A 12,784-nucleotide genomic window follows, 5' to 3' on the forward strand; every position below is an offset into this window, starting at 1 on the left:
GTGGGGACCCCAATGCCCCCAGCCCCTCCGAATGCCTCCTGTGGAACCTCTGCTTCCTGACAGATTTGGCTGGGGGGGGTGGGTCTCTCTTGATTGCAGCTAGCTGAAGAGGATGTGGTGAAGAACATCACACACTGGACGCTGCTTGGCCACCACAACTCATCCCTCAGGAACAGCAGCACTGCCACCCCACCGCCTCTCGACCCCGCGGACGTGCCCAGGGGACCCTGCTGGGAGACAACTGTTGGCATTGTGAGACATTTGCCCTGTGTGAAGTCTCTGGGATGGTTTGCAGAGGGCTAAGGGGGGGGCATTGGTTGGTATGTTTAGCATTTCCAAGCTTGACATTTGCCTTTCAAATGATATCTCCCATCCCAGCTCTCACACAGCAGCGCCACAGCAATGCAAGTCCTCAGCCACAGCTCCCAAGCCATGGTGGTGAAATCCCCAGCTGGAAGCTGAACTCACAGGATCAGAGGATGTCAGGGCTTGGAAGGGACCCAAAGAGATCATTGAGTCCAAAACCCCTGCCAGAGCAGACCACACAATCTAGCTCAGGTCACACAGGACTCCACAGCCTCTCTGGGCAGCCTGTGCCAGTGCTCTGGGACCCTTACAGTCAACAGGTTCCCCCTTGTGTTGAGCTGGAACCTCCTGACACATCCCACCCTCTAACACACCATGAGGCCATGGGCCACGAGCAGAACTAGGCCACATATCCCCTCTGAAACACATGCAGGATAGCCTTCAAGTCTTCCAAGTGTCACCCTGTGACCCCTGCCTGCAGCCATCACCCTGCACCAAGAAGCTGCACAGCCCAAGCAGACACAGCTCCAACAGCAGCTGCAATTCTCTGTGTGCTGATACAGGCAGCTGAGCCTCACCAAGCCACAGGGCATGCACTGCTGGGCACATCCAGTGGCTCTGCACTAGCCAAGTGAGGTGTAAGCCAGGTGGGGCAAGACCACCAGCTGCCATCCTCCAGAGGCCTGGTTCTGCCCCCTGCTTTTTAACCCTTGAGACCCCATCCTGCAAATCTTTCCCTCCTGCCTTGCCCCCCAGCTCAAGAGGCACAGAGAACTGCTGGAGAGAGCCCAGCACAGAGCCACTAAGATGCTGAAGGCAATGGAACAGCTCTGTTAGGAGCAGAGCCTGAGGGAGCTGGGGCTGTGCTGCTGGGAGAGGAGGAGACTGAGAGGTGACCTCAGCAATGGTTACAAAGGTGTAAAGGTGAGTGGCAGGAGGCTGCAGCCAGGCTCTGCTGGGTGATGCCCAGTGCCAGCACAAGGGGCAGTGGTGGAAGCTGAGGCAGAGGAAGTTACATTTAAACAGGAGGAGGAATTTGTTTCCCTGTGAGGGTAACAGAGCTCTGGAACAGGCTGTCCTGGGAGGCTGTGGAGCCTCCCTCTCTGGAGATATTCAAACCCCAGCTGGATGTGTTCCTGTGTGACCTGCTCTGCCAGGGGGGATGGACTGGATGAGCTTTGGAGGTCCTTTCCAGCCCCTGCCATTCTGTGACTGTGTGATCTGCCCTTCTCTACGCTTCCTCACAGCTCCTCTCAGGAGCCCTGAACGCACTGCTGCAGTCAGAGGAGCTGAGTGTCTGCTCCTCGTTTGCAACTGCAGGAGTTTGTGCGGCTGACAGTGTCTGACATCCTGGTGACCTACATAACCATCCTGGTGGGAGACTTCATCCGAGCTTGCTTCGTCAGATTTGTGAACTACTGCTGGTGCTGGGACCTGGAGGCTGGATTTGTGAGTCAGTGTAACACGAGAGGGAACTCATTCAGAACCATTTGCTCCAACACTACAAGAACAGGCTGGTTTTGAACACCCCCTGTGGTCCTATGGTCTGGGTTTAACTGGTGCAGGTAGTCTCTGCATCGCTTCTTGGGGTCAAACAGTTCTATCCCAGAAGGAATCTGAGTGTGCATCAATGTAGGGATATGTACAAGAAAGAGTAACTTCAGCAACAACTACCTGCAGGGAGGCTGTAGCCAGGTGGGGTTGGGCTCTGCTGCCAGGCACCCAGCAACAGAAGAAGGGGACACAGCCTCAAGCTGTGCCAGGGCAGGTCTAGGCTGGATGTTAGGAGGAAGTTGTTGGCAGAGAGAGTGATTGGCATTGGAATGGGCTGCCCAGGGAGGTGGTGGAGTCTCTGTGCCTGGAGGTGTTGAAGCCAAGCCTGGCTGGGGCACTTAGTGCCATGGTCTGGTTGGTTGGGCAGGGCTGGGTGCTAGGTTGGGCTGGATGAGCTTGGAGCTCTTTCCCAGCCTGGCTGAGTCTCTGATTCTATGAGCAGCAGTGCCTCTACCCACAGCACCTTCTCCTTTCCCTCCCATGCAGCCATCCTACGCCGAGTTTGACATCAGTGGCAATGTTTTGGGTTTGGTCTTCAACCAAGGGATGATTTGGTAAGATGTTGCCTTTTTTTGGTTGCTTGCTTGCTTGCTTCCTGCATTATTTAGAAAGCAGAGTTAGGAAGCTCCCGAGCCAGCTAGAGTAACATTTTGGGCTCTCTGATAGTTTGGCTTTCTGTGCTGGACCACAAAAGTGGAAACTGGAAAATGCTGCCTTGCTTGTCCAAGTGGCACAACTGAAAGAGATCAGGGGGTCAAATCCTGCCCCACCACCACTTTTCCCAGTGGTCCATGTGCTGGGGGAAAAGACAGAAAGGGTTCTGAGGGCACCACAAGGTTACTAGTGGGAGGCAAAGTGCCCTGCTGATGGCAGGGGGATGCAGCTGCATGATCTGTAAGGTCCAACCCGAATTGGACTGACACAAGTGAGTGCAAGGGTGGGCACAGAGCCAGCTAGGGGGGGTTGGGCTGGAAGGGCATGTCCCAAAAGTACCCCAAGGAAGAAAAAAAGGGGCAAGGGGTGGAAGTTGAGGCACAGGAGGTTCCATGTGACCCTGATGAAGAAGTTTTCCCCACTGAGGCTGACAGAGCACTGGAACAGGCTGCCTAGGGTGGGTGTGGAGTCTGTCTCTCTGGAGACATTCAAGAACCATCTGGATGTGTCCCAGTGTGATCTGCTCTGGAAGGGGGGCTGGACCAGATGAGCTTTTGAGACCCCTTCCAGCCCCTGACATTCTGTGCCACAAACCAAACCAAGCCAGCAGCTGTCCTGCTCCTTTCCTTGTCAGGATGGGCTCCTTCTACGCGCCAGGACTGGTGGGCATCAACGTGCTGCGCCTGCTGACCTCCATGTACTTCCAGTGCTGGGCTGTGATGAGCAGCAATGTTCCTCATGAGCGAGTCTTCAAAGCCTCCAAATCCAATAATTTCTACATGGGGCTCTTGCTGTTGATCCTCTTCCTCAGCCTCTTGCCCGTGGCTTACACCATCATGTCCTTGCCTCCCTCCTTCGACTGTGGACCCTTCAGGTACTGCTGAAGCCTACCACTTTGCTCTGCTTTGGGGAGCCCTCACCTGGAGCTGCATCCAGCTCTGGAGCCCTCAACACAAGAAGGATATGGACCTGATGGTGCAGGTCCAGAAGAGGGCCACAAAGGTGATCAAGGGGTTGGAGCACCTCTGCTACAGGCTGAGGGAGCTGGAGGTGCTCAGCCAGGAGAAGAGAAAGCTCCAGGTAGACCTAATAGCAGCCTGCCAGTACTTGAAGGGGCTACAAGGATGGAGAGAGACTCTACAAAGGTGTGTAAGGCTAGGACAAGGGGCAATGGCTTCAAACTAGAGAAGAGCAGATCCAGGTTGGATGTTAGGAACAAGTTCTGCAGTGTAAGGGTGCTGGAACACTGCAACAGGTTGCCCAGGGAGGTGGTTGAGGCCTCATCCCTGGAGATATTCAAGGTGAGGCTGGACAAGGCTCTGAGCAACCTGCTCCAGTGCAGGATGTCCCTGATGAGTGCAGTGGAGTTGGACTGGATGAGCTCTGGAGCTCACTTCCAACCCAGACCATTCTGAGACACCAAAGAGGCTTTTTTTCCTTCTCTGACACTTGAGATTGTTTTCATGCAGTCAGAAAGCAGAGATGGTGAAATGCCTCCACCCAGCTAAGTCCTTGGCTGTGAGGCAATGAGCCATGCCCAGCTGTGGGGTGCAAACTGGGAGCCCTGGACCTGCTGGGAGGGCTCCTGCCTGCTACTGCCCAGCAGGCTCTGCCAACTCAGCTACAGCATTCCTGTTCTTTTCCCAGCACACGCTGATGGAAGCACCAGGGGACAGCAGGAGTGGCACAGCAAAAAAAAAACCAGCAGTGGGAGCCCCCTGCAAGGTTGTGGGACCAAAGACCAGACCTAAAGCCTTCCAGAGGTCCAAGAACTCCCACAGCACATTTCACATGTGGAATTGGACTGGATGATCTTGGAGGTCTCTTCCAACCTGGTTGATTCTATGATTCTGTGATTAATATCATTGGGAAATAGGCAGGGAATGGATAGGTCTCAGCCTGGAGAGTTGCAGCTTTGGTGGGGTTTGGGTTGGGCTGTTTTAGTACATTTTCAAAGGCCCTTTTTGTTCTCAGCTGGGGCAGACCCAGCCCTGCACAGAGCACCCAGAAGGCCAGCTGAAGGGGCCAATAAAGTCCAATTTGACTGAGTCAAGCCATTTCCTGGGCCTGCTGTGGGTGACTCAGCAAGGAGCCAGCTGGGAACAAATTGTTCTTGGAGATGCAGTGCTTGAAGTCTATCCACTTACTAATGGAGAACAACAGAAAGCTAAACCTCCCAGGGGAGAAGGGCAGGAGCCCAAAATTCCCTCAGCTCTGTAACAAGGAGAGGCATCAATGAGCAGTGTCAGAAGATGTGACAAGAAACTTGTTGCACTGACACTGTTATTTGGAGATGAGCAACCTGCAACGTGAAGGAGCTGTTTCAGTTCCCAGCCAACCCTTTAAAAGCCACTCAGCCTGATTCAGACCCTTGGCTCTAACTGAAAGCTCAGGAGTTGATTGAAAGAATGCTTAGAAAAATCAGCCAAAAAAAGAAATGTTACTTCAGGGAAGAATAAAAGAGGGAAAAGGAACTGCACTTCCATGAAGAAATGGCAAATGCTCATAGGATCATAGAATCAGCCAGGTTGGAAGAGAGCTCCAAGCTCAGCCAGCCCAACCTAGCACCCAGCCCTGCCCAACCAACCAGACCATGGCACTAAGTGCCCCAGCCAGGCTTGGCTTCAACACCTCCAGGCACAGCAACTCCACCACCTCCCTGGGCAGCCCATTCCAGTGCCAATCACTCTCTCTGCCAACAACTTCCTCCTAACATCCCTTGGCACAGCTTGAGACTCTGTCCCCTTGTTCTGTTGCTGCAATGAGCTCTGCCCTGAGCCTCCTCTGCTGCAGGCTGCACCCCCCCAGCTCCCTCAGCCTCTCCTCACAGGGCTCTGCTCCAGGCCCCTCCCCAGCCTTGCTGCCCTTCTCTCAACACCTTCCAGCACCTCAACATCTCTCTGCAATGCAGGAGCCCAGAACTGGACACAGCACTCAAGGGGTGGCCTGAGCAGTGCTGAGCACAGGAGCAGAAGAACCTCCCTTGTCCTGCTGCCCACACTGCTCCTGAGCCAGCCCAGGATGCCATTGGCTCTGCTGCCCACCTGGGTACTGCTGCCTCCTCTTCAGCTCCTCTCTACCAGCACCCCCAGCTCCCTCTCTGCCTGGCTGCTCTCAGCCACTCTGTCCCCAGCCTGTAGTGCTGCTGGGGTTGTTGTGGCCAAAATGCAGTATCTAGAGCCTTAGAGCCTGGCAGGGGCCTTAAACCATCCTCCTAAGGTCTTTGATATGACAAAGCACCAAACTTCCTGTTCTTAGATGAAGAGCAGTGCAGGTTTTTAACTCGGGTAAGGATCACAAAGCTAATTCTCCTTGTGCTCAGGCAACTTGGCTTAAGCACCCAAATTGAGTAAAAAAATTGACCTGTTCCAGTGGGAGGTGTCCCTGCCTGTGGCAGGGGGCTGGAACTAGATGAGCTTTGAGGCCCCTTCCAACCTAAACCATTCTATGATTCGAAGTTGGGATACCCTTTAGGTGAGTGCCTTAACTGACTGTCATCAGGACGGAGTCATTCTGGGCAGAATCCTGCAAGATCCTCGGAAGCAACAAGTCTAAAGCTGAGGAAAGGTTGAATTCACAGCCCCAGAGGTGCTGGGGAGTGAGGAAAGTCAGTTGCATAACCCAGGGTCTCACAGATTTGCTCTCCTTCCCCACTGAATGCTCTCCTCTGCCTTATCAGTTGGGTTTGAAATGAGTCTTTGGCTGAGTTTCCTATTAGGCAATAATCACAGCTTGCTATTTTTGTCATTACTTAGCAGCTCTTCAAGTTGCCTGATTATTTCAGAAAGCCAGAATTTGCATATGGGAAGTCATCTCGACCAGAAAAAAGACCATCTTTAACAAGCCATTGATGAGAGAGGCAGGGTGGCTGCAGCCTCTAGGGGGTTATGCAACAGGGAAGGGCAAACAGGACTCACAGGGCTGCCACGTGTGGAAATAAACCTCTCCACTCCAGGAGTAAGCAGGACCAGCAGAGATTAGTCTGGTCACCAATGAATGGATCAAGAGGTAGTTTAAAATGAAAGGGGTTTGGTGGCCAACAGTGAGCTGATGCTCACCAAAGGAAAGGGGAACTTGCTGCTTAGTATCTTTAGATTGCAGAATCACAGCATGTCAGGGCTTGGAAGCAACCTCTGGAGATCATCCAGTCCAACCCCCTTGCTAAGGCAGGGGGCAGGGCACACAGGAACACATCCAGGTGGGTTTGGAAACTCTCCAGGGAAGGAGACTCCACAACCTCTCTAGGCAGCCTGGTCCAAGGCTCCAGCACCCTCCCAGGAAAGCTTCTCCTTGTGTTTGGGTGCAACCTCCTCTGCTCCAGAGTAGGAGCTGTATTGTCCTCTGGCAAGTGCCTGCCCCCTTAACCAGCTGTCCCTCTTGGCAGCGGGAAGAAGAGGATGTATGAAGTCATTCAGGAGACCATCGAGCTGGATTTCCCACTCTTTGTTGCTAAGATCTTCAGCTACGTGGCAAACCCAGGGCTGATCATCCCTGCGATCCTGCTCATGGTGTAAGCCTGCCTTGCAAAAACACACCTCTGGATTCGGGGGGGGGGGAGGAGGAGGCTGGGAAAACACACAACCCCTTTGGCAAGTTAGCAAAGGGCATCACACAGCTCCTGCTGCAGTGCCAGCCTGGGTTAGGGCACTCACCTGCTCCCATCCCTCTGCCCAGGCCAGGTCAGGGGCTAAATTTAGCTACCTGACCCAATCAGACACAACTTGGTAGATGAACCACACAGAAACAGGCAGGCTGGCAAAGCCTCTCAGGATCACCAAGTCCAACCCAGAACCTGCTCTGCCAGATTCACCTTAAACCATAGGCCCAAGCACCACATCCAAACCAGCCTTAAACACCTCCAGGGTGGGTGCTTCCAGCACCCCCCTGGGCAGCTCATTCCAATGCCTGACCACTCTCTCTGTAAAAAATGTCCAATGTTCCTCATGTCCAAGCTAAACCTCTCCATCCTCAGCTTGAGGCCATTCCTCCTTGTCCTTTCTCCAGTTACCTGTTCTCCAGTTACCTGTGAGCAGAGCCCAGCAGCAGCCTCTCCACAGTGTCCCTTCAGGTAGTTGCAGACAGCAGCGAGGTCTGCCCTTGACCTCATCTTACTCAAACTAAAACCTCGTCGTAAATCACCACTCTCACATCCAGCCTAGACCTCCCCTGGCACAACTTGAGACTGATTCTATGTTTGGCCCTGACAGGGATGCAGTGTGAAGCTTCTTGTCCTTGAGTGGGTCTGATCTGCTGCTTCTAGGTAGAGAATCTGTCTGCACAAGTCACAGTGGGGTTGGTCTCTTTCTTCCAGGCAACCAGCACCAGAACAAGGGGACAGAGTCTCAAGCTGTGCCAGGGGAGGTTTAGGCTGGATGTTAGGAGGAAGTTCCTGGCAGAGAGAGTGATTGGCACTGGAATGGGCTGCCCAGGGAGGTGGTGGAGTGGCTGTGGCTGGAGGTGTTGAAGCCAAGCCTGGCTGGGGCACTTAGTGCCATGGTCTGGTTGGTTGGGCAGGGCTGGGTGCTAGGCTGGGCTGGCTGAGCTGGGAGGTCTCTTCCAACCTGGCTGATTCTATGATTCTATTCTATGATTCCCACCCAGACACAGTGCTTGTGTGGCCTTTGAGGGTGTCAGGCAGCTGTGATTTCCAGCCCTTCAGCTCTCACAAGAGTCACAGCCCTAAAAAAGCATTGAGCAGAGCAGAGCTGCTGGCCTGGCTCAACTCATCTTCACTTGACTGTGCCACAAGGCAGCCTGAATTTTTCCTAAGCCTTGAGCCTCTAAAGGAGGTTTGGAGACAGCTGGTGAGAAAACAAGGTGTTAAATGTCCCCTCCTTGTGAGGCTTTCCTCTCTCCCCTGAGAGAGACAGACCCAGTCTGGTTTGCCTTGCAGCCTTGCCATCTACTACCTGAACGCCGTGGCCGAAGCCTACCAGCGCGCCAACACAGAGCTGAAGAAGAAGATGCAGATGGTGAGAACTGACCTGGCCAAGCCACCTTTGAAACCACTCACACTTGCAGTCTGACGTGCAATGTCCGATTTAAACTGCAGTCGTGGCAGTGACACGAGGGGAAGGTGCATTTTACGCCTGTTCAGCCCCCTCTAATGGCAATCAGTGGCTGACTGCAAAGCACGGTCACATCCCATAGCAGGCTGCTGCTGCACACGCCCAAACTGCTCCGAGTTTCCCCCCAAATCCAGGCCTTCCTCCTGCAAAAAGAAGTCACTTTGAAGCAATGTTTTGGAGCCTGAGATTCCCCAGGGACAGTGATAAGCCTATCAAAAACCACAGCCAGATTAAGTCCAAGAGCCACAAATGCCAAGGTGGCAACAGCGGTTCTCAAAGCTCCTCACGAAGGAGGCTGGAGCCTGCCTCTGCCATCGTGATGGTTTGGGTGTTCCCTGCCCCCCTGCTCCTATGAAATCACCCAGACTAGCCTCAGCCAGCTGGAAGTTAAGGAGTGAAGCTGTGCATTCACAGCTTAGCACAAGATACCAGCAGATGTGTACAGTGTATCACAGATATTTACAGTCATATACAGCTATGCAGGCGGGAGAAGGCAGGTGCAATGACCTGGATTAGCATGCCAGGATTTGGACCTCATGTTATGCAGAAATAGGAGAGGCTGCACCATGTGGAGGGTAATAATGCAGAGGCTCCTGAGCTGACATGAGTTAGGCAGCCTGGAGGACCCTAAAGCATGTTAGCAATGAGTGCTTTGCCCTAACAGGAGCAGAGCTGTTGCTTCCCAGGCTCTCAGCCCTGCCTGGGATGTGCTTTCCTTGCCCAAACCCCACGGCCTCCAAGGGTTCAGCACCCTGAACTTGGCAAAGAGGTTGCATTCACACCAAGCACTTAGCCAGGCCAACCATTTCATGGGTTACATCTGCAGCTTCAGACTAACCCTGCTGGTTTATTGCAGCAACGTGAAGAGGAGAAGAACAAGAGGAATAACAAAGCCAGCACTAACCCTGTGCTGCAGGACATGGAGGAGTTGCTGACACCCAGTCCAAAGAAGGAAACTCCTCCCAAACAAGCAGAAGGTAAAAACTAAGCAGGATCCCCTCAATCTTCCTGACAAGACTCCTTTGGCCAGCAAAGACATGGAAGTCATGAGCAGGATCGAGCTGGAAGGGACCTCCAAAGCTCATCTAAGTCCAGCCCCCTGCAGTGAGCAGGGACAGCTCTGGCTACATCAGCTTGTGCTGAGCCTGTCCAGCCTGACCTTGGCTGCTCACATCTCAGGGATGCCCCCAGGGATGGGGCATCTGCCACCTCTCTGGGCAACTTACTGCAGTGTTGCACCACTCTCAATGTAAAAAAGAAAAGCCTCCCTTAGATGGAGTCCAAATCCCTCCTTTCTGGTTAGGAACGAGACAGCAGCGTTCTACAGGGCTGGGCTGCTCTTGGGGCAAGTGCACACTGCAAGCTGGGCTAAGGGGGTCTGTGGCTGGCCAGAAAGATGATGGAGGAGGCATTCACAGTCAGACTCAGTGATCTCAAAGGTCTTTTCCAACCTAAATGATGCTATGATTGGCACCAGCACATCCAGGCACTCTCAAAGCAGACAGATCCTGCAGGCTTGGTCTGAACCAGTCACTTCCTGACCTCTCACATTTAGATGGGCTGCTTCTTGGAGTGGCTGAGATGAGCTGGAAAGTTCAGCTCAGCACAGATTCTCCCCAGAGCAGAACCAGGGCATTCAATTAAATAGACATTGTGCTGGCAACACTGAAAAGAAAGGCTCAACTCAGCCATTACCCATCGCCACCACCTGGCACAGCTGGTAGGGCTCCCACCTCGCAGAAAGGCATCAGCAAGGAGCTGCAAAGAGGTCCTCGGGCAGCAGGCACACAGAGGAGCTGTTGGCCAGGCGCTAACCGCCTTAATCTGTGGTTTCTGCACTCAGCTGCTCAAACACTAACCCCCAGCTGCTTGGGTTATTGCATGTAGAGGGAAGAGGAAGGCAGAAGGAAGAGGGTGCTCTCCGGAAAATAACACTGCTGCTCTTCCTCCTAGGCAAGAACATGGAGCCTCCTGCTGGAACCAGCCCCGCTGGGCAACGAGGCAAAGCAGCAGCCCTGGACGGCAGCCCCATGACCGGGGGCAGAGGAGCAGCACTGTGCCCCCCACCACACGTGTTCGTGAGGCAGCCACCGGTATTGAGGCTTCGGGCACCCTACCTTGGGCAGCCGAGGCCCTGGGGGCAGCCCCTGGGAGCAGTCCCTGGGAGGGGGAGAGGGCAGCCACGGTACCCACCCGCTGCTCGGTATGCCCCCTGAGGTCTCTGCTGCCAGGCAGAGCCGGAGGTGCCGCAGCAGCTGTCGGGGCCCGAGTAGGAAGCAAATGCTCTGTGCTGGTGACCTGTATCTGCCCAGTCCTGTCTCAGCCAGCTGTGCGGGGAAGCTCAGTAGTGCTGCGGGGCTGTTTCCCCCAGTGGCTGTGCTGCTTTCTTCTCACGAGGGAAACGGGAGGCAGCCAGGATGGACTCAGCCACGGCACTGCTGAGCCGCTCCGCACAGGATGCTGCCTTGCGAGCTGGCTCGGCGGTGTGAGCGCTTCTCAGTCCCTTCGAAGGCTTCTTCAGCCAGTAACAGCAGCGTGAGCTCACCTCCTTCCAGCCCTGCCTCTGCCTGAGCAATTAAACTACGCTTTAAAGCGAGTGAGTGTCTCTGTCCAGCTTGGTGGCAGCTGCTAGGAGGAGCAGAGGACTCCTACCAGACCAGCAAAGGGGAGGTGTTGCCAGCTGCATGTGGTAGCTTTCCTCCAGTCTGCCTACTCCAAACCATCACCTTTTTGTTTCAGTTCCACTGTGTAGGTCTCCACCTTCTCTGGGTTCTCACTCTGCTCCTCTAGCTCAGCCTGCTGACTGTAGATCCATCATTATTTCAACCCCTATATGCAGCTCCTCACTCGGGAACACCTCCCAGCACAGCTGAGGGCAAGAGCTGTCACAGGGACAGGGGCCAGAAGCTGCACTGGCTCCAGCCCCTCCAGCAACTGCCCCAAGAAAGCTTCACCGGCAAAGGAGCACAGGGAAGACCATCCAAGGCCATTTCCTCCTGCCCAGAGGAAGTCCCTGGTGATGGAGACTGATGTTTCTGCAGCTGATCCCACCCCACGAGGCATGATGCTCAGCATGCCCAGCCAGGCAGAGGTTCTGCCAGGGAATTCCTCTCTCCATCACCCTTTTCCTGCTACTCTCCCAAGCCCTGAGGCAGCAGCTTGTCCTCTGGCAGGTGGCAGCCCAGTTTCATCTGCAGCCAAGGCTTTATCACTCACAAATGCTCAGGACAGAGATTTCCCCTGGGGAGAAAGAGCAGCTGTGGGAAGTGTGCATTTCTAGATGCCAGCCCATTTCTCACACAGCACCACCAGCGCTGCTGAAGCACATCTCAGCCTCCTGCTCTCAATGCCCTGCTGCAGCAAGCCAGCATGGGCAGGCTTTGCCTCATGTTGAGCTTTGCATCACCCCAGACCCCCAGGTCACCTCTAGGCTAACCTCACTGCTGTAAGCAGGTACATGCTTCACTAGATCAGATTGCTCGGAGCCCCATCCAACCCAACCTGGAACACTTCCAGGGATGAGGGCATCCACCTGGGAAACCTAGGCCAGGGTTTCACCCCCCTCAGTGTCACAATTTCTTCCTTCTATCTGGTCTAAATCTCCCCTCTGCCACTCTCAAACCATCAGCTCTCGTCCTGTCACAGCAAGCCTGCTAAAAACTCTGTCCCCATCTCTCTTCTAGGTCCCCTTCAAATATTGAAAGGCTTCAATAAGGTCTCCCAGAACCTTCTCCTCTCCAGGCTGAGCAACCCCAACTCTCCCAACCTGTCCTCTCAGCAGAGGTGCTCCATCATGGGGCCCCCTTTGGGCCTGCAGCTTTGGCTTTTTTTTTTTTTTTCTGTTTGCCTCTCAAATGAAAGCTTTTAAGAACAAAATGAAGGAAAGTAAAGTGAAGGGAAAGGGTGCAGGCTCTGATTGTCTCCACACCTGCTGCTTAATTTTGCCCCGTTGAAGAGGAAGCCCAATCCGATGTCAGGCACACACCCTTGCAGCCACTTCTGACGCCCCACGGCACTAGCACAGGGGGTAAGTAGCTTTGAAGACCTTTTGCTGGCTCTGAAGAGCTGATCTGTTTGTTCTGGAACGGGACAAGTCACTACCTATGTATGCAACACCAGCATGGTGCCACCAAAGCCAAGGCTAAGTAGCGTATCTGAGCCGCTTAGCCACTAAACAGCCACAGCTATCACTTCATGGGGGA

At 54.1% G+C, this 12,784-nt stretch overlaps 1 protein-coding gene across 1 annotated transcript in view; it reads left to right on the top strand.

Moving 5' to 3' along the window:
- The window catches only part of TMC2 (transmembrane channel like 2), a 29,064-nt gene extending 17,249 nt beyond the window's left edge, over positions 1-11,815 (top strand). The window contains exons 13-20 of the mRNA XM_064169609.1: positions 100-252; positions 1,627-1,755; positions 2,347-2,414; positions 3,149-3,388; positions 6,899-7,024; positions 8,408-8,486; positions 9,439-9,559; positions 10,536-11,815. Coding sequence (XP_064025679.1) covers positions 100-252; positions 1,627-1,755; positions 2,347-2,414; positions 3,149-3,388; positions 6,899-7,024; positions 8,408-8,486; positions 9,439-9,559; positions 10,536-10,798 — 1,179 coding nt within the window. The 3' untranslated portion in view covers positions 10,799-11,815. The remainder of the gene's footprint in view (positions 1-99; positions 253-1,626; positions 1,756-2,346; positions 2,415-3,148; positions 3,389-6,898; positions 7,025-8,407; positions 8,487-9,438; positions 9,560-10,535) is intronic.
- The last annotated feature ends 969 nt before the right edge of the window (positions 11,816-12,784 follow it).

This window comes from Pogoniulus pusillus, chromosome 32, assembly GCF_015220805.1.
Source record: "Pogoniulus pusillus isolate bPogPus1 chromosome 32, bPogPus1.pri, whole genome shotgun sequence".
Lineage (NCBI taxonomy): Eukaryota > Metazoa > Chordata > Aves > Piciformes > Lybiidae > Pogoniulus > Pogoniulus pusillus.